Source organism: Stylophora pistillata, chromosome 14, assembly GCF_964205215.1.
Source record: "Stylophora pistillata chromosome 14, jaStyPist1.2, whole genome shotgun sequence".
NCBI lineage: Eukaryota > Metazoa > Cnidaria > Anthozoa > Scleractinia > Pocilloporidae > Stylophora > Stylophora pistillata.
In genome coordinates, this window is record NC_142532.1 from 4,202,060 (window position 1) to 4,228,382 (window position 26,323).

Sequence of the window (26,323 nt, forward strand, 5' to 3'; positions counted from 1 at the left end):
ACCCCGCCAAATCAAACTAAGTGAACTCAAACTCGCCGTTAATTCGAACTAACCTTCCTTTCCCTTGGCTCAAATTCACCCTGCTAACTCTAGTCTCCTTCGCAGTCGTTGTTTGGGCTCGTCACGCAACGCAACGCTCCCTCCCCCACCAACCCTAACTCGAACTTTAAGTAAAAATAATTGATAACGTCAGTGTCAAAACATAGCTGATTGGCGCGTCCAAACCTTACATCGCGATTGATATGAACGTGATAACAATTATGAAAAGCAGGGACCCATTACCCTTTTTGTGAAAACGTAATACACTGAGCTAAATTTTCCAAACTAAACGTTCTCTTGGAAAAGCTCTTATAAGACAAACTTAATGACTATCGATTGTGCAAGAATGGTAAAATCATGAACAGAATGATTTAAATTCATCATCAATCCCGATGGCTGGAAAAGTTTTTCATTTCCCTTAGGGGTTGAAGTAACGGGGTTCTAGGGATAGAGCCCTGTGGGAATTTTAATCTAACAAGTCAATTCTACAGTGTTCAGATTTTTATTACAGAACTTGTCATAGTTTCTTTCATAATAATAATAATAATAATTATAATAATAATAATAATGATGATGATGATGATGATAATAATAATAAAGCACTTTTCCAGTTACATGACATGTTTGTTGGATGTAACGCAGTCATTTAATTAATAAATTTCAAAACAGATGAAAACTATTTACATTTAAATTTATAAAATTACCTGTTCCTCCTTTTCAAGTGTTTAATTTCTTTGAAACAAATCAAAATTCATTAAATTACATGTACTTTAAAAATGTTTTGTAGCAAAAGATGTGGACTTCAGATTACAACTTATTTACAAACTCGTCAAATGAAAGTCAAATAAAATGGATTTTGCCAAATTATTTTAGTAAATTATTGTTTTCAACGACGCAAACAGAAACCAACTAACTCAAGGACAAAATTGTTACGATCCTTGTCCTACTGATATTTTTATTGCGACGGTTAAATCGAAAGCAGGGCAACTTTTGGCCTTTTAATTATGTTTACATCAAAATTTCCGTCAAGAAGACATTCCCGATGGCAACCACCGCATTCATCAGAAGGAATTCTTCCTTATTTATTCTTTACATCTTCACCGTGATTCATGTCACGCGAAAAGCTGCGAAGTAAGAACATTGAAGCTTGATTGACTGCATGATAGATGTTGTTGCGTGACCTCTTTTCCCAGTCATGAGTCCTATAACAGAAGACAACTTCGCCACCCGAGAGCGTTTCAGTTCTAATTTGAGCCGTGATTTGAGATCATCATTTCCTGATGACTGGCAAAAGTAAAATAAAAAGTGTTGACACGAAAAACACTAAAATAAACAACACCATGAAAACTCGGTCCACAATGGCCGCGGCAATCCTACTTTCTGTTGCATGGAAGTCGGTGTCCCTGTGCCCTATCAGTGTTGAAGAGACTGCGTGTTGCAGTTCGGGCACCTCGGACGTTTTTTTCACTCTCTGTCGTATCTCTTGGTCTGATAAACCTTGTTGTGTCTCTAAAAGGGAGATATCGGTTTCTTGTGAAGTCTTAGCATCAACAGCGAGCAAATTTACTTCGTTCTTCGCTGTCGTCGCTGCGCCGTTTGACTGGTTCGTTTTGTTCTCTGTAACACTGTACATCGAGACGACACTATCCCGTGGAACCCTTGCCTTAAGCTTTTTGAGACAATTAAACGGAAAGCACGATTTGTTTTTCGTAGGTTTGGCTCCGATGACAATTTCTGTGTCAACCCACAGTAATGGCGCCAAACGATAAAAGAGAAATCTTCGCAACCCAGGTGATAGACCATTTCTGTACAAATAGCTGTAGTACACCTTTAAACTGATGCCCGTTGCAACAAGCGCTAAGGCGACTTCAATAATGGAACAAGTGTAGTACATTCCAATAACTGGCACTGCTTCAGAAGTGGGCGGAATGCTCTCCGCAACCAACAGCAGAAAAACGGTCATGCTCAGTAAGACGGTGATCACGAATGATATTCTCTCGCCACACTCCACTGGAATGTAGAAGGAAAAGAAGGCGAGTAGAGCAATGAGAAAATTAGGTATGATCAGATTGTAGGTGTAAAACAAAGAGCGCCGTTTGAGATTGATATAAAATGTAATGTCCGGGTATTTATCATCTCCGCAACAAGCATATTCGAGTTCGTTTCGCTTAATCTGAATAGAGGTTACGTTCCATTCTCCATTTTCAACTCTTTCCTTTGCCACTGGTGCAACGTCTCGCATGCGGAGTAAATCAAGTTGTCCCTTGTGGAAATTCCAGGAGCCAAACTTGAGTTTACAACGCTGCTCATCAAAAGGAAAATCTCTTACGTTAAAATGACACGAAGTTTTGAAGATGAAAGGTGCTGCCCAGTAGCATTCACCAGTGTGTGAGACCCGAATTCGGGTTTTCACGTTATCCATTCTGCCATCAAATTCTTCAAAAACACTAAAAAAGATGAAAGAAAATACATTGAAATGATAATCCTATTTTGAAAAAGATCATTCTACAGCAAGTTGGTGTTCCAAGCTGACCAATCCAAGCTGACCAATCACTTTAAAATTAAAGCCCAATCTTTCAGCCTAAAAAACATCACCGCAGTATTGATCATTCGGTTTTTCACGAGCCAGACAAGCCGCTGGCCATTATCGCATATATATATATATAATCAAGAAACTTTCGAATGAGAGCTAATGAGCTAAATTTTCATGTCCAACTGTTAGCTATCCGGTACAAGCTGGTTCTAACTTTAAAGTCTGTAGATGAAACACCGGTGTATGACAATTTATTTATTTATTCCTGCTGTTCACACATTGAAAGAAAAAAATACACAAGAACAGCCAAAGCCGGGAGCTTTGGCTGTTCAAATTCAAATGCAAACAGCTGAGAAGTACTGTACGTGGTAGAGTTTAATCCCTTCCTTTGATACTTTACACCCTTGTGACGATGCATTCAAGGTAAGTTACGTGGTGGTGCACACTGGGTTGGGTCTCGAATGCTACAACATGCCGGGAACACGATTTACACTCACTTGTTGTAAAGGACAGTGTCCGGTTGCCACACAAGGGAAGAATCAATGGATATTTGTTTGAGTCCACCATAATCACTGGTATTCCATTTGATCAGTTCGTTCATCCATTCCTGCCACATCAAACATTTTACAAGCGTAAGGGATAATGCGTGAAAGAAACTACGACGTTGTATTACGACGCCAAAAACTGCTCTTCTAATCAGAGGAGAAGTGCTCCACAAAAAATATTTATTGATCCTTACCATCAAACCCAACCGCATGTTTAGATCTCGAAAAGTAATCTAACCCTTTCAAAACTGTCCAACGTCGTTCCCGGGCTTTTTCCCTTAGATAGGAGGGAAAAGGCCCTGGGAACGAGTTGAAATGTCTTCAAACGTGCTAAAACTTCCATCACGCGCGTGAACATTTGAATCTAGCTTTGCGGCCTGGCCCTCTACCTGTGACGTAATGTTACTAGTCTCGCATCTCTGTTATACATTTCTTGACAATCAATCTGTTTGAGCCATTCTTTCCTCGAATAATGATTGTTTGTAGTAACCAGAGCCGCAGCTGTGTGGGAATCACGCGTTGTGAAATTGCGTGAGTTGCCAGGTTACCAAGTTGTCACCAAAATGGCGGCCCCCATATTAAAAATTTTCAACGCTTTTGAAGACAAATTTCCAACGGCTGAATTATTCTTTGAAATCTCACAACGCAGTAAGTAGTACATTCTATTGCATCCTCTTTACAAGCAGAAATCAGAAATTAATGGTATCTAGAGCACACCTCCCCTTTTGGCGATCAGTAATTGAGCTTCCCTCAAAAAAGTTGATATACTTCCAAAACATTAACTACAAGTTTATTAGATTATCAAAAACTCATAGCACATAACACCAAATTCTCCGGATAAATCAACAAAGTGGAAATGCAATGCTATCGTTCGAGGATAGATGGTTTCGCTGTCCAAGTAGAACTCTCTTGGTAATGGTGCGTTTGTCATTCGCGGATTTGATGTTAATTAACGCGATGTTAAATGGTTTGCCACTTAGAATCGCTAACAATCGTAGAAGCAAGAAATCGATTGAGCATCACAAAGTTTGGAATGCTACAATGGTTAAAGGGAGTAAGTTTCTAACTCATGGGTGTCATTTTGATCCTCCTAAAAGTAAAAACCTCGGAGCTTGTCAGAGAAAAAAAAGACCAGAGAAAAGCAAGAGATTCATCAAATCTGTTTGGTGCACTTAACTCCTGTAGAGTCCATAATTTTCTTGGATTGTTTCGCTTACCTGCCTAACCCAGATGTCTGTTGTGAGAATTTGGTGTTTTTCGTCCTGGAAAAGTAAGCACTTAAACATGAGAGCATGCAGAATACTCATTCCCAGCCCTCTCCCCACCCTGATAGCTGATGACGCACGCTGAACATTGCAATTCGTATGGCCGCTGATCACAAGCCTTGCGGAATTCGTCACCGAGCTACAGGCAAAAGGGTGAAGGAAGGGTCTGGGAACGAGGCTATGTTGGTTCCCAGGACTCACCTGCCGTACCCAAACACTACTAGTGAGAATTTGATATTTTTCGGCCTGGAATGAAAATTAGAAGAATACTAAGTGTTAGGTTTAGGTTTTCTAATGTTAGTTTGTGACCACTAGATTTAATTCAGTTACATAGTTTAAAAGATGATGAGTGGTTAGTCGCATTCTACTTTGCAGAAAATCGCGAGAAAATTACTCTGTTCGTCTTAAGAAAACGTGAAGGCTCAAAGTATGAGTTGAAAAACTTACTTTTAATTAAAGTTTGCTTAATGTTTATCCTTAATGACATAATCCTAATTACCTACTTAACTTGGCGAAAGACTCAAAAGCACTTAAGACTGCATTTAAAATTTCTCACGTTTTTTATTTACTTAAGAATTTCGAAACTAGTTGCTGATAAAATCTTGCCACTCGCATCAACACGTGTCAAGAGATCAATTACAGTAAAAATTGTTTCAAATTGCAGATTGTGTTCTAGATTAAAAGCAAAAACACAGGCACCATCAGAAGGCTGTCAAATCTAACGATTACTAACAAAATCCAGTATGCAAAGGGGAGAATTCAGGGCTCGAAATTAAAGGCAACCCGTTAACCAATGGTTAGTAATTTTCAACGTTTGGTTACTAAAAATGTGTCCAACTAACCCGACATGGTTAGTAAAATTTTCTAACATATTTAAACATTGGTGGACTTCGGGAGAAAGAGCACGTGCACCCAACTCTCAGAGGAATAATTAAATTACTCAAGTGAAGGTGTAGTCTGATCGTCCGGGTGAGTGTAATCCTGAGAAGGACTGTTGTCGGTGGTAGTGACTGACGTTTCGACAACCTGTGCGGAAGTCATCATCAGAGTCAAGTGAATGATTGTTGTCAGTAGAAAATGTCAGTAGACAATCATTCACTTGACTCTGATGATGACTTCCGCACAGGTTGTCGAAACGTCAGTCACTGTAGATGTAGATGTACTGTAGATGTACTGTTCTTGACTAATCATGATAAACGAAAGGGAAAAACAATAGTGCATAATTGTCAACGTTTTTAAGGTCACCATGCAATTTCAGCTACTCTTTAATTTGCCCTAGTCGTTATTATCAAAATGTTCAATCTTTGAGATATCGTAACTTGTCCGCTTGGATAACTTTATAATTTGGTTAGTAAAAAAGATGTCTACTAATCCGAAGGGTTAGTGATCCAAAAATTAAATTCGAGCCCTGGAGATCAGTCTCAGTTTCTCAGAAACTGCGCACCTACCCCTCCCGGCCTAACCCAACATTAGCCTTCACTTGTTAATAGTTGAATGTTGTTGGGTTAGGAAGGAAGGGAGGGGAGGGTGCACATTTGTTCAGACACTAACATTGATTCCAAAGGAATGGGGCTGGAAATACGCCTTGCGCACGTTTGACATCGCAGTGCCCAATTTCACCGCCCAGGCCTTGCTTTCTTTCAAGGATGGGACTGGCTAATTTCTAATATGGAAATATTCCCAAAAAACTAAAATCAAAAGAATACCTACACGGAGGAGACAAGGCAAAGATTTATGTAAAAATAATTTTATTGCAAAAGAGGCTTGGGGGTAAATTTTCAGCAAATGACATTATCTCGCGTAAGAGCAATAACACTGTGCGCAAGTCGTGGGCTAGCGGAAGTGCGGAGTTTGGATGCGGGGGGGGGGGGGTGTGGGGGAGGCGGAAATGACACCGCATGTGAACCACCTACGGAAGGAAGTGAGCGTAACCGAGAAACAAATGTCTTTGTTAGGTTTACCTAATTTACCTCGCCTAAGTGGTTATCTCGTGTGAATTTCTGGGCTGATTTAGGGCCGTTTCGCTTGGATCTTGTTCATCTCCTCTCTATACAGAGCGCAAAACAGATGAACTAAAACAGAGCCAATTAAGTTCAGGCGATACTAGCCCAGATAAGGTTGTCAACTAAGACTGCGTTCACACTTGGTGTCCGAGCATTAGTGCCAGTGCACCGCCGACACAAAGTGAAGACACTGGGTACCTGATATATCAGTGCCTGGTTCAGTGGCCGAGTACGAGGTTAAGACCATGTACTCGGGAACGGCCACGGTGCTCGAATTCTGGCGTGGGTACTTGAATAAAAGGTGTGTTCACATCAGTGTCCCTCAAGAATCGTACTCGGGCACCGTCGCTAGAGCACCAAGTGTGAACACAGTCTAAGTCAGATCTTTAGGTTGAGAGTGCGACCTATAAAAATGTTTATATTTCGCCCATTGCGCAACATAAATATATTTGCATATTTACGGTTAATCATTTTGCGAGCTTGGGCTACCCGTGGTTTTTGGTGTTACTTTATTTAGGTCGCTACAAACGATTACGCTGTTTCGGTTTTGAGTTGATTCGTGTAGTGCAATACACACCCTCCTCTTTTGTTTATTTTGGTATTTGGAAAAGGAATCTGCGCGAATACTGCACCTCAACGAAAGGACAGAGTTCAAATGATGTGTATCTTGCACGCAAGATGGAAGAGCGAAAAAAGACCCCGTGTCGCTTTCAGCGTCCGGTTCTCGCTGACGGAAATGAAAAGCGAGGGTTCACTCCTCGCGAGTCGTAGGCGCGTGTGAGTTGCGTAATCTAACGCGCGCGTGTTTCAGCACCAACAGGATCCGAGATATGTTTCACTTTGCATCATAGGATATTAAAAGTCACAGCCCATTTGAACTCTATCTTGTACACACTACAGGGAAGATACGGTTAGAAGCTACATTTCTTTCTGGCCTTTAGAAGTGACCCGTTACATTTGCGGGACGAGAATTCCGTCAGAAAGCATGTCCTTATAGTTTGCGTAGCCAGCGGTTTAATAAGTGGTCTGAAGAGTTGGATTTAAGTCTCTGTAATCATTCTTCGTATTGATAACATATCTTCCCTGGGGTTAAAACCTCTGAGAACAGATTAAAATTGCCACAGAACCTAAAAGCTTACAACAACCTTATTTTAAATTTGAAGCCCAGAAGAGAGGGGCTTCAATGAGAGCCGTACGGCTCCTTTTCCGAGCACATCCGCCTATTTACACCGTCGGCAACCGCGTATGGAAAACGTCAGCACAAGAGTTTCGATGCTTTCGACTAAGGACCGTAATCTTTCAACTTTGGACGTAAAAAAAAAAAAAAGATGATAAGCTTTCTACAATTTCCGTTTTAGTCTGAACTCACAACCACTTGAAAACAAGCCTGTTTTTTTAAAAATCTTTGCGAAATTCTGATTGCCGAAGCTAAGAAAGTATTACTCATCATTATATTGAAAAGGAAAACCTCATAAACATTTACTTTCCACGCACATAAACATACGCTTACTACAAAACTAGATTCGTCTACAGACCTCTTCAGTTGTATGCGATGTATCGTTAATAAATTCAAGGAGATCTGAATTTTTTAAAAATACATCGCAGACAACTGAGGAGGTCTGTAGACGAAACTAGTTTTGTAGTAAGCGTATGTTTATGTGCGTGGAAAGTAAATGTTTATGAGGTTTCCTTCTCAATATTATTTTCAAAAGTTTCTTATTTTTAAAAAGTAATGGCTTTTAATATCATCCGCTCACAAAAACATGAATGTTCTGCGCAATTTGTAAACATTTTAGAATATTTGCATAAATTTGGCGGAAAAAACCCTATTGTTTACATTTTCAATTCATTTTCAAAACTTTTCATAGAGGTGATTTTGAACGGGCCTCTGATCTATCTCAACATGTTGCCTGTATAAGCCAGTTTTAATAGCCTGAAGTCTTCGCTTTACAACAACCTACTACGTTCGAGCTTGGGCAAAGTTTACTGCATCTTTGTACATTTCCTGTTATTCTATTTCAACTAGTTGATTTTATTTTCGGGCGCCAATCTCACAATTGCAGAGCTAAAAATGTTATGATTCACTAAGAATAGATTAATCTGTCCTTTATAAAACATGCACAGAAGCGTATCCTATTTATTCAACACAAACTGTTGGTAATTTGAAGTTTTCATGCAAACAGCTTGAAACGTTTTGTTTCGTTGCTTTCAAAACTGTCTGTTTATCAATCTTATATTTATTCCGAAATGAAATATCAATTGTCACTCATCAAAGACTTGCCAATATGGAAAATACCGAGCTTTGAAATGATCATGGAGCCTTAGGGAATTGTTCACATATGTTTAAAATCTCACGTACAGGCTGAAGTTTTGAACAAGACAGCTTTCGAACTTAAGTCCCTCGAGTTAAGTTCAGTGCGATTCGAAAAGTTTAACGGAAGGAAAAGTTGCAGAAAATGAATAACTAAGTGACAGCAACAAAAGATAACTCTGAAAGTGCATAATTTCATTCGCATGAAGTATCATTACCTGTTTTCACAGATGTATGCATTTCTATGGGCTTAATTTTTGCCTTGATGGACATTAAGGATAGATCTTAGACCATTTTTGTAAACCGATTATTGATACAAGTTTAAACAACAATTTTTCGGATAAGTTAAATACCAAATCTTTTAACCTTTAAAGGGTTCGAGGCAAAATTTGTGAAATGTGAAGTGGTTAAAGTTAAACAACAACTTTCAAAGCTGTCCTCAATTAGCAAGGAACAACCACTTCACGCATCACCGATAAATGCATTTCTTGCATGCCCGAGCTGTGTTCAAGAATTTAAATTTGTAAGCCACTCGGCTATAATACGCATATAAGCTTATTTCGTTAAATTTCGTTAAATTTCGTTAAAAAATTGACAAACAGCAAACAAAATAATGACTAAACTAACAGGTGTTCACACAATATACTTGCTTTCCATTGACAAGCCGGTGACTTCGGACTCAAGATGCGTCTCTAATAGTTATTTTTGGAAGAAGATAAGAAAGATATGCTTACCCACTGCTAACATTGTCTCTGATGCAATAATTCCTTATGGAAAAATTAAAATGGGAGAATATCTCCTCAAACCTGTCCTTGAATCAGACACCGGCTTTCAAGTTTCGAATGTTTCATTCCGTAAAAAAAGAAGTAAAACCACTCTGTTTACATAAAACTATGTCATTACTAGTGCCACAATCGAGTGAACGAATTCAACATGTTTCGTAATTTGTTACGTTGAATTTCCAATTGAATGTTTTACCCAACACGTCACTAAAGGTTCCCACAGGTACAAATTATCACTTTGATACAGGAGGTCGTGTGTACTTGTTTTAAAAATGCAAAGGAAACTATAAAAGAACGAATTCCGGAGTCTAGGCATCCGGATAAACCTCGCGCGGATGTTTATATCCTGAAGTTATAGTCTATCGCCTGTACGAAATCCCTCCTCCCCATCAATTCAACCGATCACCTAACTATTACGAGTCAACCTAATGTCAATTTAAAATAACACGATAAAATTCAAACAGGAAGTCACATGAACTAACGATGGTGAAAGTTGCGTCGAATAGACATTTCAAAACATTCCCGTAGATACCAACAGAAACTGAAACAACACACTCACCATTTCAATCACACCGTGGAAAGTGATGTCCAACGTAATATTTACTGCTTTAGACGCGTTCAGCGCGGGTCGGACGTTCGGATTTATGTTATCAATGATGTGTTGAATCAAATGCTGCTCGCTAACATTAACAGCGCCTAAAGGAAAAATTTAAAGACGAATCGGTTTTAAACTTATCACAATCCAAATAACTTCGTAGTTAAACAGCAAAATTCTGAAGAAATATTGTCGTCGATTCTAAACCTGACTATACGTTGTTTCCAATACAAAGTTTCTAAAGCGAGACAACTTTGAGTGCCTTACCTTCGACAAAGAATCCGCTAAACGAAACATCATTTGTTAAAACAAAACCAATTGTAAATAACGTAAAAATAGAGAACTTTCCTCTCGCCATCGCAAATGCCATCGAAACTGTAATGCTATTTCAGATAACAAAGGAACTGCAATATAGGTTTGCGCTTTTACGCGGTCAGTTCATGTGTCGCGGAGTCGTGACGTCATTGAACAGACGCAAAAATAGCGTTGTTATGATTAATTTGTGGCACACATATTTATCGCCCAAAAACAATGGTAACTAGCTCCCAGACAACCAAACCTTAATCAGTATATTTTGCTAAAACACAAAGCCGATTCGGGGGTTTACTCTCATGACCTATTAGTTAGAATATTTCTCGATATTACAGCATACTGGCCATACTTTGTGACTGGAAAGTTTCAACTTAACACATCTTCCCTTTTTGATCGTCATATGACACATGACTAGCTTTCGGTTTTAGGCCGTGACGTTCTCACCGCCTTTCGAAAGAATAATCGTAGACAAAAAGCAAAACATCCGAGGAGGCGAGAATACAACAGAAAAAATCTGTATGATCGGGTAAAACTATTTACGGAAACCACACAAAGACTATGTGGCTGCCACTCTTCCCTAAGCATATGCAAACATGTAAGTTTTGCGAAATTGGATGAAAACAGTTATTCATAGAGCTAGATAAATAGTTCGATAACACCCTGTGAGACAATTGTCTCGACTACCAGGTTAACAAGCTAATCCTCATCTTGAAAGCTAGATCGCTTGATATTAAGGCTTGTAGCCCGAGCAAATAGCAAACCCGCGCAAGAAAAGGGTCTCTTATGCCGTTATCTATCGCGTATTGGCATTGAATTTTCGCTGACGCATCCTTAGATAATTTTCATACGTTCAACTATGCAGCACTTGACGTAACATAAACTGATAAAAGTTCTTTTAATTGGATTCGGAAGGAGTTTCCCCGAGGGAGCGCACGCAACACGAAATTAATCAATTTAAACAACGCGGACTTTGTCCTGACGGTCACTGTCTTTTTATGCTTTACTCGAAAACACAATAAATAGAAATAGGATACCGAAAAACAGGTGGACGAGCACTTGGCTTGAACCCGCGCGACCAGAAATAGCCGCCCTCAGTAAGCATGATGTGAGCTCTCCATTCCGGGGGAGTTCATAGGTATTTATCTCTAGAGGGGGTAAAATAACAGAGAACTGCTGTTAAAAGTATATACGAAATACTCTGTGAACTTTGAATTTTCAAGTATACGTGCCCTGCCATCCGCGACAAGTTTGCTATTCTTTTCACCGTACTTTGCAGCTCTGAGTTGGTTTCGGTTAAATTACCTTGGTAATTTTTTTGCTTACACACACACGCCGACACATGCTGCCCCCTCTTACTTCTTCCCCACCAAAAACAAAAAAAGCCACTTCTTGCGCGCAGAAAAAGAAGAAAAATCTTAGGGCGCTAACTGAATATCTCATGATTGATCGTGACACAGCTCTTCTGCGCGCACGTCCAAATGGGTACTTTTTAATATGTCACGCAACGTACTAGAACGCGATGCCATCGCATCTAATCTTGCTATATCAAGTGAACATTCTCCCTTAGCTTCGTCCGAACGTCATCTTGATAATTATGGCGACAATTTTTTCCCATGAAATTGCTATAATTCTCCTACATAAATATATACTTGTCAGTGTGGAAGTTTTTAATTTCGATCTGGACGTGCTTTTTCAAATGCAAATACAGATAAAATAAATATTGAAATATCACAAATTAAAAAGTATCAAAATATTGAAATGTCACGACGGGCTAAATATGAGCAACATAAAGTTTAATCCTCCAAGTGTAGTGATGTGTCCACTCAATATATGAAATTTTGAGATTATTCCATAGACAGTGTTCAGTGCGGTCGAGCCAGTTCCTAATTCAAGTCCATTGACGCAAAACGGGTGACATAAGCATCTAATGTGACCCTGACCTATGAAACCGCGAGAGGATTAACTTGGAACACACTCGCCTAGCTGAAAAATTACAGTAATTTTATGATAAAACTTCCTTTGTCGAGTGTCAAGGACTTTCTGGGGGTACGAGGAGCCATCTTTGTGGAATTTTAATGACGCTTATCCTAGCTTATCCTTGGAGACAAAATGTTTGTCATTTTAGCATCTTCTCAAAAAGCGTTGGTTAATTGTTTGTTACCCAATTCAATCCTATATTTCGAAACAAGAGATCGACTTTCGTTCAGCGGTAACTTGCAACTGAGAACATTTTCTGACCTCTCAGAGGGATAGAATAAAAGAGCTTTACATTTAAGTTGAAAATTGATCCGCACGTACTAAATATAATTGCAACAACTTCCCCTCTTTATAGTATGAACGAATACTTTAAACTCGTAAGAAGTTAAATTTCTTTTCAATCCTGAAACAACGCGCAAGCTTAAACTGAAGCATGAGCGAGATGGTTGAAAGTTTTCTCTCGAAAAAACTTCCTGTATTTATTTTTGGTTTGCGTTTGACGTCATTATTGTAACAAAACCTGAAGGATGCAGAAGGTTTTACCCCTGCCAGGCAAAAGACCTCTGAAGAATAAACAATTTGATAAATTTGAAGACACCAGCAAGTGTTCTCGAATTTCAGTAATTAACGGCCACCGTGTTTATGTTCTACGCTTTGTAGGAACTGAAACATGGCTTCTCCATTCAGAGTACTTTCATTTACTGTCAGATATTTTTGGCAAGGTTTTTATTTTTATACATACGATAATATGTAAAACTCTTTAGTTGCAAGCTCCATCGACGCTCAAGATTTGACAGTTGTAATAATCAAGCGCATACTGTCTAATCCTGTGGGGAAAAAGCTGTGTTTTCGTTATCATCGAAAGGAAATTCAAACACCGACTTACAAAATGAACTTTTGCCAAGTTAACTTTCCTTTGTCGAAATATTGCTAACACGTTACAAACATCTTTTAATTTAGCTGTGAAAGCCTAAACCCCAGTCCCTTCCGCGCTATGACTCTGGCTGCCTGGGTTTGACATTAGGGACTTTAAGAAGTCAGGACTGCAACGCTATGGAAGACGTCGATTAAAAAATGAGTTTCTACTTTTAGTTAGAATTTCGAAAATGGCTGCATGTGTTTACTGTCTCATAGGGCCCCAGACCTCAAACTCAACATAACGCATAAAAGTAGCGTTGAGTTCCAAATGTAAATTGAAATAATTTGCCGCCGCGGTTTCGTTTCGCAGATGACTCAAATTTTGGTGATTTCACGTTGTTGTTTTGCAAAGGACGGCTAAGAAATGTACAAAGTCTTAAAACGCACGTGCTGGGCTATTGTTCTGCCAATTAGATCTATTGTTTTTCCACGTCCTCGTTGCCGAAGCCGTCGTGGTTTGCTTAAAGTCCCTATATTTATGAAAAGGAAGGAAAAACCTACTGACCCGGCTGTTTGTTTTTTTAAGGGACGACCAAATATTGTGCGCCATTTCCCCCTGAAAACTGTTGCATTTTTTCACAATAACCAGAATTTCTGGAACTAGTTTTCGATATAACGACGTCATAATTTAAACTGCTGATAAAAAGACTTTCCTGCCGTCCACATGAAGTGGTATCTAAAGGTGACGTCACACTGTAAGATTTGTTGTGCTTAATGAAATAAAAAACATTAATTTACGAAATCAATGGTGAGAGGACACTTTCAATCCAGAAAACATTATCGACTATTGTCATTTCCATTAGATAGCTCAGTTGTTTTAACAAATAATGAAAATTAGTAAAACAACAACAACAACAACACCAAACAAAGCAAAAAACTGGTTTTCATACACTAGGTAATCGTTAAACTCAGAAAAAAAAATCGTTTCCTAAATGTTAGCTAAATATGAAACGATCATAACTATCTATTCAGATTCATTATAACTGGTCCAATTTACATTCATCACTTGCACTTACAAGTTGCTGGTTAGATAAAGTAAATGTACGAAAACGGAACTTTTTATGACAGCAGTCCCTCCTTTTCTGTGAAGTCCTCTGTGCGAGTCAAAAAAGATCTCAGTGAAAAAAAATTGATTAGTTATCGCGTCGCTTAGAACTCTGGGTTCAGGCGTGCGAAAAGCTGCTGTTACTTTTTAGCGCCTTACACCCAGAATTCCGCGCGGTGCGCTGGCATCAGTTTTTTTTTTCCCACTGATTTTCACCGAAAAGGAGGGTTTACTTGTATTCCAGCAAATAGATCATTAGAAACGACAAACATATCTGCTAAAGGGTGTTATCATAATATTACACCAAATCCTATTCATTTCAGTACTAATAAAATCTATAGCAACCGAAAGGGAGAATTCGTTATCAGATCTTACGACGTTTAGTCGGATGAAATAAGTTATTATACGCCCAATAGTTGAGAAATGTTTTGAAAAATTCGATTTTCTGAGAGATAACTGCCAAACCACCATTGAGTTGTGGAATCAGGCTCTGCACTACAACGGAATTCTTCGCTTAGTCCGTCTCCATAGAAACCAAAGAAGTCCACAATTGGATTCGCATCATAATAAAATTCACATCCGGTATTTGTACTGTCTGTGTGGAGAATATACTTATTTGGAACCTGCCAGAATGCCATAGTAGTGCCAGACCCCGCGGCTTTTCCGCGAATGTTCACATAGTCTATAGGAAAGCAAGTTCGTCCACCCTCCCATTTTAAGATATCCAAGTCTCCGAGCCTTCCCCGGAGGTAATCTTCGTAATCGATCCCTTTTAGATTGTTGATATCGCACGTTGCTCGCCAGTGCGTGGAATGGCTACGAATGGATTTCATCCTTGCGAGCGTCTCGCGGTAAATAAACCAGTTTGGACTACCTGCGTTGATTGGAGCATCTTCTGTGAACAGTTTGGTTTTGAAATAGGGCATATCCCGGAATTTCGCAGTCTGCCAAGACATGACCAAGGTCCACGCAGAGCCTGGCTCGTATGACAGATCACAGTAAGTCATGAATGGATGGCCTTGGTTATCAACAAGGACATAGAAGCCATTCTGAGTCAAACCTTGATGTAAGTAGTCCAGACAAGATTTGGGAAGTATCGGCTATAAGTAATAATATGAAAATGTAAGAGGAAATTTCTCTCTGGAGGTTTTCTCGATCAACAATTGATACTGTCCAAAAAAATTTAACGACACTATTGCATTCGAGAGACCAAGAGGATTGTTTCAAATATATACAAAAAAGTGCTCGTGAAATGCACAACGTAACGTATTAATTCAAGATGAATAAACAAAACTTATAAAACATCTTGAAAAGAAAAACTGGAGGTTGACCAAACTAAAAGATGAAAACAGGCGCACGTACAAAAACATTCAATAACTATTTACAAGACTGATAAATTGGATAACTGACGATCTATAGTAACAATGGATAAACAAGTCAAATAGCTGATGGATATTTAGATAGCGCTTCGGCGCACTCTTAAAACGGCTCAGCCAAGCTCCTAACCTCAACAAGAGATCCTGGTAAGCTCTTTTGGTCCCGTACGATTCGGATAGGAAAAGAATATCTATATGGATTATATTTTGCTGGCACAGTAACATAGAAATTATGCAGATGGTTGACACGAAACGATCTCATAGCATTCAACTAGGACCTCTTGCCGGTTAGCGTTTCTCAAAGCCTCAAACCGTTTTGCGGGCGAAGAAACGTTTTTACCGAAGCACTAAGAACGAAGGCCTGTATGTATGCGGTTTAACCTTAGTTAAGGTATTTATTAGCTTCTTCAGCTCCAGGGTGATTATGTTGAGTCAGTTCTGAATGATTTGAACGTTATCAGCGAAGGGTAGTGGTTTAATTCTCGTACCGTGAATGGCTAATGATACATTCTCCGCGGGAAAAAACTCTTTCCCATTCTTCCCGCTGTGCACTGCATTCTTAGCTCCGCAGGCACACGCTTTGAGGACACGCAGTACGCAAACGCTAAATGAAGGCGAGGGCGAGTGAAACGCGAGTGGTAGAACCCCTTTCATTTTTATGCGTACATTTATTTGTTTTCCTTGCACGTGACCCATGCATGATGCGCCCCTGAAACATGCTTCCACTCACCTGAAAACGCCACAAAAAAAAAAAAAAAAGGGACAAACAAACAGAAAGGACGAGGAATATATCGTCTGTTAGGCAATCCAGCCTCTATTCGCAACATAAACTTTCGAAGCTACGCAGTCCACTGTAGTTTCACAATATTCTCCCAATTATAACATTATGAACCTCGTCTACGTTCTAAAGCATACTGAACACTGCAAATCGCGTGCAGAGTCGGGTGAGCTAAAAATGAGACAATGCCGTCTATCAATGAATTAACAACATGACCGAATCAAGACTACTGGCTTTTTTTTTTCGGAACATGTGATTGTGTAAACTCACCGATGTTATTTCTGGAATAGCAGAGGCTTTAACCAAGGCCAGGAGTAAAAGGAAGTGAAAAGACTTCATTCTGCTTGAGGAATTATCAAAAGTATAAGCGTGCAGAATTGATGCATGTGCGATTGAATTACGCCAGAGGCTATTTGTCGGCCCATGTGACCTTTTGTGCGTCTTTTGCCACACAAACAGATTGCGATTGGACAAGCACTATCAACGTAGATTAGTTGAAAGTAAGCTTTCCTCAAACCTCAGTCACGCGAGCAAGTTATGTGCCTAATTAGAGCCGTCAGATCAGGAGGACGAATGACCAGTTTTGGAAACATTTTTCACAAGGAAGTATTGTTTGCTTCCATCTCACGATTTGAAAGATCAGGCCTAAAAAGCTGACGCCGCGACTCATCAACGTCAAATTTTTGCAAACCCTTGCCAACTACTAATCTTCGCTTTCTTGGCAAGTAATCATGGCCACTTGAGCATAAAACATATCCCATGCCTGTCAGCACGCACACATAGTACCGCATTGACATACACAAGGCGTTCACAAAGGGTATAGTAACACTACTGTATCATTCGAGAACAATACCGTTTTCACACACACAACCCCTCCCCCCTCTAACCTGGATCTATACCATAGTATTTCATATACTTCACACAGGTTGACTAAAGTAAATTTAATTCTTCTCCTAAGGAAACTAAGTTGAACAACGCTGATCATGAAATGAAATCGGTCAAGGGCCCGAAAACAAACTTCTTTTCAGGAGGTAAGGAGGAAACCGTGGTCGCCGAAAGGCGTAAGTTTTTCCTTGGGATGCCACCGGGTTTATTACGAATCAACTTAACGGCCTGCTCCCAGTTGGCTTGTTAGCTCAATTGGTAGAGCGCTGCACTAGCATCGCAGAGGTCAGTGGTTCGAATCCCGTACAGGCCTGATTTTTTTCAGGTCTGATTTTCGCTATTTCATAAATAGCGCTCTCTACTGCGAGGATCGTGCATCACACGGATGCCACCTTTGTTTAACTATGAATAGTCACTATTTATTAAGGGCTCAAATCGTTGGACCGTCACTTTCTAAACCTAGTTTTCTTCGCCCTCCTCGACCCTGTTATTGTGTTAAACTGCCTACTCATCTTTTTCGCGAACGAAGACAATTGATGAAAGCCAAAGAAATGCAAACAATCCATGAAACCACCAAAGAAATGAAGAGAAAGGTGTACAGAATGTTGCGAGATTTTATCACTCCGAACCCTATTTACAAGGAGTAGTAAAGTTGGGTGAGAGGGCTATTTGACTTCTCTGAACCATATTTGAAAGCAGGTTGACAAAATCATACCGTTACGTTAGCGCTGCATGCTCCAGAGGTCTTTTCCAAAGAACAGCAAGCGAAGATGTGACGCACCAGTCACGCAATGTCCGTTCATAATTTTGTTACCATAGAGACAAACACAAACTCTCTTCAAAAGCGCTTTGTTCAACAACTGATCTCAGGTCAGAAATTGATGTTGGTGAAGACAGTTTATTCAAGACACGAGTAGAAACAGAACGTAAATGCCTAATCCAAACATTTCAACCCAAGGTAAGAGGTGTAAGGATGTTACTTAGAATCTGCCGTAGAAATGAAAACGGCAATTTCTGAGAAATGATTGTACTTACTTCGCGAGAGTGAAGGTCGCCATATTTTTGTAGCATTGAAAAACGGTGTTGAAGCTTGATTTTTAAGTCTTTTGATGTATTTTCAGCATCTAAGTTGATTTCATTTCATCCAAGTCCTTCGAAAACACGAAATGTTACCTAACGAGCCATCAGAAGGTGTTCTTACTATCCGTTAATTTTTTTCAACGGATCAAAACAGCTGAAACTATGTTCTTTGGAAATATTGGACATTTGTAAAGTAGTTTTTGCATAGTCGAAAGTGACTGTATGAAGAAAACTAGGGAATCTATTAAAAAATCTTTTTTTTCATCTGAAGAACACAAGTTATAATATACGTGAGCCTCTTAAAACGCCGTGTCCGACACTCTGTTTGTTAAGTAGTCAGAAATTTTGCAGAATATTCCCTGAAAGATTGTATAAAACTTCTAAAGAGCATCTGATGTTTGGGCAAGCAATTTCCAAAGGTACCTATTTTTTTTTGTAGTGTACGAAGTTTCTGAGCTCATGCATACCATAAAATTGCTTGCTATTGACACTACACTAGGTTTCTGACCTACAAAAACCTATCCGGTTGCCCGACATGTAGACATATCGCTTCTTAAAAGCGCACATTTGATCCAGATAAACGTGCAAGCTGTCCCAACCATGAATTTAATGCACCCTAAGTTATGTTGAAAATTTTTGTAGTCCGAGAATTTTAAAGATGCCATGAAGATGTCTACTAGTTTACTATCCGCAAATTGAGGAAGGCATCTTACACCCTGAAGTTAATAATCTGATTTTGAAATCATCCTATTCTTTCCTCTCAGACTGGTATTACCATGCTCCCAGTAAGAAAGTGACACAATCTGCAAAACCTGCTCCTGCTGCATCACAGATCCCTGGGATAGGTGGACTCCCAGATGAGTTGGCAAACCCTGAGGGTGATGACAGACATTTCAGAAGGAAATGGATAAGGGACACAGACTCAAAGTATATAAAGCTTGCTAAAGGAGGAGGGCGGAAGAATCTGTTGACATTCCGCAGTCCACCAGTGAGGGCTGACGAACCAGTTCCTTACCCACGAGTGGAATGGTTTGACCATGAACATCCAGAAGAGGAAGTGGATGAATCTAGTCCTGATTTTGAAGCTCAACACGAGGTGGAGCACAAAGAGCAAAAGGAAGGGTAAGCAAAGACACATAAATGTATTTTTGTAACAAGTCAACTGATGTAAAATATATATATCTTATCAGATGTTTTGTTGTTTACTATTGCTGAGTATTTTTACGAGTTGTGCTGTATTTTGACAAGCCTATGGGACAAGTCAAAATATAAACAAGTAAAAATACTCAGCGATTCTACACAACAAAACATGTAATAAGAGATTTATTATCCAACACACCAAGTAATTTGTTATTTCAGTACAGGTGAATTTCACGGATATTTCTGGAGTACAAAATATTATATCTTATTAACCAAGTGCGAGGGCCATACTGGGAGAATATTGGCCCAAGGTCTTGACAGTACAGACCTCGCTGCGCTCGGTCCGTACAAAAAAGACCGAGGGCCGATATTCTTCCAGTACGGTCCCAAGCAAGCTTGCTTAATAAGAGATTTATTATACGACTGAAGTTCAAAGGGACGCAAGTGCGGTATCATTTGGGACCATTTGGGATAGTGCCCGGTCCAATACTGAGAGAATATTGACCAGCAATAGAGCATTTTGATTGGTTGATTTTAGTTCTTGGCCCTCTGACTGCCCGAGTCGTATAATAATGCATGATATGTATAATATTTAACAATTATCCGCGGAAGGCGAGGTGAATATCGTCGAATAATCCCCGAGACGAAGTTGAGGGGATTATTCGACAATATTCACTGAACCTGAGGCGAATAATTGTTTTAGTATAATTTCAGAGCTGGACAACAGAGAAATTTCTAAAATCATAACATTTTTAGTAACATTTATTAACATTTTATTTTAATATTTTGTATAAACCGCGTGGAGCAGTCATATAAAGAACTGCTCGACCAATCAGATTACTGGAAACTCTTTGCTCAGCTCTGAAATTATACCAAAAGTTGATAACATAAGCTGAAGTTTCAAGCATTAGCCGTTTGTTGGATGGTTAGCCTATAAGCTCTTTCAATGTACCCTTCAATACTACAGAACGTGCCAACTCAGAGTTTCAAAGCATAACTTGTTTTATTTTTGTTTTTTACTATAATTATCAATCATTATGTGAACCCTTTGATCCTATAAGTGACTGACTTCTAATTTCTCCTGACAGGATATAACCCCTTAACTCCCAATATCTGATTGTTAATTCTCCCCTCTAGCTGCTAAACATTTCCTTGTAAATTGGTTACAAGAATTTGGTGTTCATGCATTAGTTCTTATTAACCAAGCGGGAGGTCTGTATGGAAGAATCTTGGCCGAGGTCGCCAGTACAGACCAAACACAGTGAGGTCTGTACCAGCGACTGAGGTCAAGATTCTCCCATACAGACCGACTGGTTAATAAGATGTTTATTATATGGCTGTGTCTTATATGCCAGTTTTTTATATTCTTTGTACCTTTTTTTCTAGACTGGTCTAGATGCCGGTCTAGATGGGAAAATCTAGGCTGCTTTCAATATTGATTTCAACCAATCAAATTCGTGAATTTAGTAGTTCCCAGTCCTTGTGAGACAGCCATAAATTATAATAAATCAGTGTTAATGACTTGTACCTGATGAGTTTGAGTTTTTTTCACTAACCTCTAGGCTGGGTAATATATGGATATTAAAAAGTCAGAGAAGTTACATGTTAATCATGTATGAAAGTCAAAGGATTAAGAAGCTAAATGTGATTTTCAAACAAATTTGCCTAGTCAGTACTCTAGGAAATGCATAAGGAAGAATATGGACAATTATGTGTACTGAAGTTTGGGTGTAAAGGTTTGTCAACTTATAGAATTGGAACTAGACAAAATGGAATTGGAATCCTGGAATCACAACTACAGAACATCTTTTGAATATTTTTCATGGGACAAAATATAATGTAAATTTTACAAGTCTTTCAACAAATGGTCAAATGCAGTAAACCAACTCAATGTGGCCGGGTCTTTTCAGGTATAAAGTCCTACCAGAATGGTATGTACACATCCATGATGTGCCAGCAGATGATGAGATTGTGACAGGGTCGTTTCGATCCAAACGACCCATAATGGGATTTGATAATCTGTCAAAATGGCAACGGTAAGAATTCTCCTAGTCTGAAGTGACCAGCATCTAACTTCTCCCTACAAAATTAACTGCTGAATCATTCACTGAGATCATGAGATTTAAGGAAATAATTGCCAACATAAGAAGCTTTGATTGTTAAAGGTATTCTCCTTGTTAGTACCAAAGGAAAATGTTTAATAGAGAAAAGGTCTCATTCATGGTCACCAAATACTAACTTTGAATTTCTCTTGATTAGAAAAGGTGTTGGAAACTGTGCGTTATGTTGATTAGTTTTAATTTGATTGACATTATAAGTGATTTCGTTGTCTATTACATAAATGAACATGGATGTGGCAGATGTTCTTTTGCACATATATGGCCTGGTTCCACGTGCCTTTCTTCAATAAGTTGAGAGTTTGTGCTTGTAATCATGAGTGAGAGTTAATCATGAGAACGAGTCAATGAACCGGAATTAAGGAAATGTGCTGTCTTTCATGTTTTTAACAAAGGTTTAACTCTTAAAACCCTAGAGACTTAATAAGTGACCAGCATCTAATTTCTCCCTACAAAAATATTGTCAGATCATTCACTGAGATCATGAGAATAAAGGAAATAATTACTAACAAAAGAAGCTTTGATTGTTAACAGAGTTTGTGCAGGAATTTCAGAGTTAAATTTAAGGACTTTTTAATAAGGAGTATTTAAGGACTTAAATTTGACTTTTTGCTATGAAAAAAAGCATTTGTTTGCAATAATGGTAGCACCTTTTTTTCCCAAGGTGCTCTTGAACCAGATAACTTTCAATATTTTTTCTCTTTTATTGTTTCCAATATATTTTTTCACATTCAATGCATATTTAAGTAAAAAATTCAAGGAGTTTTTAAGGATTTTTTTTAAATTTCTTATTTTTAAGGAGTTTTCAAGTGCTCTTAAATTTGCAAAATATATTCAAGTAGTTTTCAAGGAGTTTAAGGAGTAGCACGAACCCTGTGTTAAAGGTATTCTCCTTGTCAGTACCAATAGAAATGTATAGAGAACAGTATGGAGAATGCAAATACTGAGGTTTGGGTGAAAAGGTTTAAGATAAACGGTATTTCCATTCCAGGGATTCTAAAGACACAAAACAAAATCCCAACAATGTTAGACTTCCTCCTTTGAAGAAAACTCACAAGGTGGATAAAAGGTATGAAGAACTGAAGGCAGCACAAAGAGTTGCACCTCAGGGTCAAGGAAGACATGCAAGGCTACCAAAAATGTAAGTCAAATTAATATTCTTATGTTAAAATGGATTATTCCTAAGTGACTTACAGCAGACAGGATGGCTAAGTGAATTTTACAATTTAAAGGGCAACTTTCGAATACGTCACAAATATTTAGAAATATCTTTACCTATTTTACTTTTCCATGGTCTAGAAAACTCACCTTACTTTCTCAGTTAATTTCTCATCTGAGGGAAAAACTTAACCCAGCCACTTCTAATGGCCACCGACATTTTAATTCCCTGAGCCTGTAAGAGTAACTTGCATCTTACAATAACATCCGTAAATTAAACAGTAAGGTCAGGAAAATAATTTATAGGAAGTGATTGGTAAATAAATTCTCCTTGTCAGCATCTCATAAAATGTATAGAAAACAGTATGGAGAATATGCAGACTGATTTTAGGGAGTAAAGGGTTCATGTTTTTCATGCAGTTTGCTCCTTATTTTATTTTCTTCTGCTCTGATATACCATTTGGATTACCTTGGTGTTGATATATTTATAAAATTCAATTGAAATGAGCCATAATTTTTGTTTTCTAAGGCTGTAACCTAATTCTGAATTATATTTTCAGTGAAAATGATCAGGTAGATTTTAAGCATTTGATGTCTATGGGTTATCAAAGAGACTGGTTGCAAGAACAGAAAGAAAAGACAAAGGACGAAAAAGCAGAAAAAAGGGTAAGTTGAATGAGTTAAAATAAGGTTATAGAAATTAAAAATTTTACCATCAATTAAATGCACTGGCAAAGGGATTTTTGGGAAAAAACAATATTGTTAAATTTTACCTCTTATGTGGTTACTGTGTTTGGTAATTACATGTAGAAAACTATCTGCAAGGATTGTCTGACTTGATTTACTAAAACTGTGGATAGCAAGGAAGGTGCACTCTGATTGGCTACTCAAACTCTGACTATCCTATGTTAGTATCATTTCAGTGCTGAGCAAAGAGTTTCCAGCAATCTGATTGGTCGAGCAGTTCCTTATATGATGCTATATAAACCGTTCCATGCGGTTTATATTCGACAATATTCACCTCGCCTTCCGCGAATAATTGTTAATTATTCACCTTCGAGCAACTTTCAAGGGATGGTGCCCAAAAATAATATTAGTTGTTGCAATAATTAATGAGTTTAAATCATCTTTTTGTGTAAGTTATATTATCTCTAGTTGCTTTTCACCTCAGTGTCAATGGCTAGGGGTGGATAGTTGTTAATTATAATAATAATTACTGTTAATAGTAGGACCATAGTTAATAGAGTACCAAATAAAATGCTGAATTAATACTGTTCATCTTAATTTGTAGAAACAGCAAGCAGAACTTGAAGACAAGCGAGAGACACAGCACAATAAAGTAATAAGGTTGGCCTATAAACTGCTCATGATAAATTTATCATATGACTTGTATGGTCCTGTGTGCACAATCCTATAGGGCCAGAGGTTGACCTGAGCTGGTCTGGAATAAGCCATCCAGTCGTGCACTTGCAGGGCTTAATTTGTAGCAAAAACTCAAACTTAAGGTAAAATGAAGAGAGTATACTAAGTAGAATTGAGAGTTACTTGTTCAAACTCAAAACAATTAAGGAAAAGTTTTTGTACCTTTTTTTTTTTTGTAGTTGTCCTGCATGTGCCTGTCTCTACTCATCCTACATGTATTTAGGTTGAAACAACATTTTTCAGTTTTCAACACTAAGTGGTCATGATGCAGAGACATTGCCACACTCAGTCCATACCTCATGCCAAATATTTTCCTGTCTACTCTCCCACTCAGTCAACAAATAAGTAAACTAATAAAAGCTTGCCATGATTAAATGACATGTGACAATTATGAATTTTCAAAAATAATGCTTTCTGTATTGTGTTGAAATATTTTTTAATTTTTTTTCTAGGAAACCACATAATGTATCTGATAGTGACAAACCTATGTTCAAACTCAGCAGGTAAGATTAACCATTTTGATGGAGTAGAGTTTTTTGTAACACTGTCTTTCTAGGAAATATCACTTTAAAAAATGACAGGCAATCGAAATGTATTTTTAAATATTTTCTTATTTTTCGGCAACTTAGGTTTGAAAGGGTTCAACCTAGAGTGGAGAGTTTTAGGACTTGAACAATTCCAGAGACTTGTGTTCAATTCCTCAGATGGAGAAAAGTTTCCTGGCTTTTAAAAATACTTCAGTCTTGGAGGAAACTTGAGATACATGTACATGTAACGTTGAGAAATAATCCTGATTACTTTTAAGCATGAAGGGAGGTGTTATGCTCACCAATTAAGAAGGGGAGCTTGTGGCTAATGCAGACCATCAACAACATCTTTATAAATACTGGTAGTCTTATTTAAGACAACTTCAAGAGTGTCAAACATTTGACTCTAAGTACAAAGCTCTGCGTAAAAAGTTGAACAAAGATATTAATGTTATTTAAGGTGCTTTTCGCAGCACTAACTAGGTGTTTTGCATATTAAAGTGTTTCTGAGGAAAATTCATTCAGAACCAAGATTTTAATCTGTACATTGCATTCCATTTCCATTTAAAAATGCCCACTTATTAATAGATTTTAGAAAAGGTGTCACCACTGTTGTCCAGAGATTTTACTTAGCCAGTCATGAAAAAAAAAGCTCTAGATAGTATTTTACTACTTAGTCTTTAAGTTATCAGATTAACTGGTGCTGATGAAACAAGTGGCCAGCAAAAACATTAACCCCCAGTGCATCTCAAAAACACTGCATTACAGTACTGTGTATTTAAAATCTAATTTACATTTTAAAAAAAAACTCAAGGCTGTGGTCTAGCAGCACCTGGTGCCTTACTTTTGCTCTTGGGCAACTCAGCAATTTTAGTTTTTTTCATAAAAAGCATATGCTGGGCACCCTGGATTTCAGTTTCAGAGCTCTGGGTTCCATTCAATTTTCTATAGAGCACAGCCTTGAAACTAGAAGGTTCATCAAGAAATCTACAGGCTAGACTGCTTTTCAAGCACCTGACTCATGAGCTCCCATGGCACAGAAGTCAAAATTAGAGCTTCCCCCATTGCACTATCATCAATTTGTTTTTCCTCATTTTTTGTTTTCAGTGTGCCAAAAAGGCAAATAAGTGCATACATATAGATTCATAAGGAGGGAATGATATACATGTAAATTTTTTATGACATTCTGATAAAGTGTTGAGCTAAATTGCTCTTGTAAATTATTGTACACACTACCGCAGACATTGTATCAAAGTTATATGATTTAGAGTAAAAGTGCATGATCACAATTCAACATTGTAAAAAAATATTACTTTTATGTATTATTTATTTCATAGAACACATAGTATACATGACATTTTATTCATTTGTGAATCATTTGGGCCGGTAAGAAAAAAAAGGGTGAAAATAAAAAAATTTCAAAAATTGTGTTTTCATCGTTTGTGTACCTGCCCATGAGAAGGCTTGCTCCACAAAAATAAACCATAACTGCACGTAACTGTAATATCGCTGATA

At 38.2% G+C, this 26,323-nt stretch overlaps 3 protein-coding genes across 8 annotated transcripts; 1 reads left to right on the top strand and 2 right to left on the bottom strand.

Moving 5' to 3' along the window:
• Window positions 1-522: 522 nt before the first annotated feature.
• Window positions 523-10,718, bottom strand: LOC111328206 (neuronal acetylcholine receptor subunit alpha-10). Of its 4 annotated transcripts, XM_088744421.1 has the most exons (6): window positions 10,341-10,718; window positions 10,038-10,174; window positions 4,584-4,628; window positions 4,335-4,379; window positions 3,070-3,179; window positions 523-2,486 (listed from the first exon to the last, which is right to left on the bottom strand). In XM_088744421.1, exons 1-6 carry the CDS (start codon window positions 10,441-10,443, stop codon window positions 1,310-1,312), a joined length of 1,617 nt encoding a protein of 538 aa, XP_088600547.1. In that variant the 5' UTR covers window positions 10,444-10,718; the 3' UTR covers window positions 523-1,309. The 4 variants fall into 4 exon arrangements, with proteins under 4 accessions (XP_088600547.1, XP_022788327.2, XP_022788326.2 ...); XM_022932592.2 differs by lacking the exon at window positions 4,584-4,628 and having other exon boundaries at window positions 10,341-10,715; XM_022932591.2 differs by lacking the exon at window positions 4,335-4,379 and having other exon boundaries at window positions 10,341-10,715.
• Window positions 10,719-14,024: 3,306 nt separating this feature from the next.
• Window positions 14,025-16,931, bottom strand: LOC111328166 (uncharacterized). The gene is made up of 2 exons (XM_022932543.2): window positions 16,750-16,931; window positions 14,025-15,425 (listed from the first exon to the last, which is right to left on the bottom strand). Exons 1-2 carry the CDS (start codon window positions 16,816-16,818, stop codon window positions 14,727-14,729), a joined length of 768 nt encoding a protein of 255 aa, XP_022788278.1. The 5' UTR covers window positions 16,819-16,931; the 3' UTR covers window positions 14,025-14,726.
• Window positions 16,932-17,355: 424 nt separating this feature from the next.
• On the top strand, window positions 17,356-26,233 carry LOC111328165 (uncharacterized protein C7orf57). 3 transcript variants are annotated; one of them, XM_088744423.1, is made up of 8 exons: window positions 17,356-17,510; window positions 19,209-19,566; window positions 21,495-21,620; window positions 22,693-22,842; window positions 23,420-23,525; window positions 24,151-24,198; window positions 24,734-24,784; window positions 24,911-26,233. In XM_088744423.1, exons 1-7 carry the CDS (start codon window positions 17,468-17,470, stop codon window positions 24,743-24,745), a joined length of 843 nt encoding a protein of 280 aa, XP_088600549.1. In that variant the 5' UTR covers window positions 17,356-17,467; the 3' UTR covers window positions 24,746-24,784; window positions 24,911-26,233. The 3 variants fall into 3 exon arrangements, with proteins under 3 accessions (XP_088600549.1, XP_022788276.2, XP_022788277.2); XM_022932541.2 differs by having other exon boundaries at window positions 17,357-17,510; window positions 24,151-24,206; XM_022932542.2 differs by lacking the exon at window positions 17,356-17,510 and adding an exon at window positions 18,134-18,322 and having other exon boundaries at window positions 24,151-24,206.
• The last annotated feature ends 90 nt before the right edge of the window (window positions 26,234-26,323 follow it).

Bases quoted from the DNA above. Each gene is read 5' to 3' on its own strand.
- LOC111328206 (XM_088744421.1), bottom strand. From the start codon at position 10,443: ATGGCATTTGCGATGGCGAGAGGAAAGTTCTCTATTTTTACGTTATTT. The intron at 4,380-4,583 runs GTGAGTCCTGGG...TTACTTTTCCAG, and splicing joins GTAGTGTTTGGGTACGGCAG to GACGAAAAACACCAAATTCT. The intron at 3,180-4,334 runs GTAAGCGAAACA...TTGATGTGGCAG, and splicing joins CAGACATCTGGGTTAGGCAG to GAATGGATGAACGAACTGAT.
- LOC111328166 (XM_022932543.2), bottom strand. From the start codon at position 16,818: ATGAAGTCTTTTCACTTCCTTTTACTCCTGGCCTTGGTTAAAGCCTCT. The intron at 15,426-16,749 runs GTGAGTTTACAC...TATTACTTATAG, and splicing joins CTATTCCAGAAATAACATCG to CCGATACTTCCCAAATCTTG.
- LOC111328165 (XM_022932541.2), top strand. From the start codon at position 17,468: ATGAAATCGGTCAAGGGCCCGAAAACAAACTTCTTTTCAGGAG. The intron at 17,511-19,208 runs GTAAGGAGGAAA...CTTTCCTCTCAG, and splicing joins AACAAACTTCTTTTCAGGAG to ACTGGTATTACCATGCTCCC. The intron at 19,567-21,494 runs GTAAGCAAAGAC...GGGTCTTTTCAG, and splicing joins CACAAAGAGCAAAAGGAAGG to GTATAAAGTCCTACCAGAAT.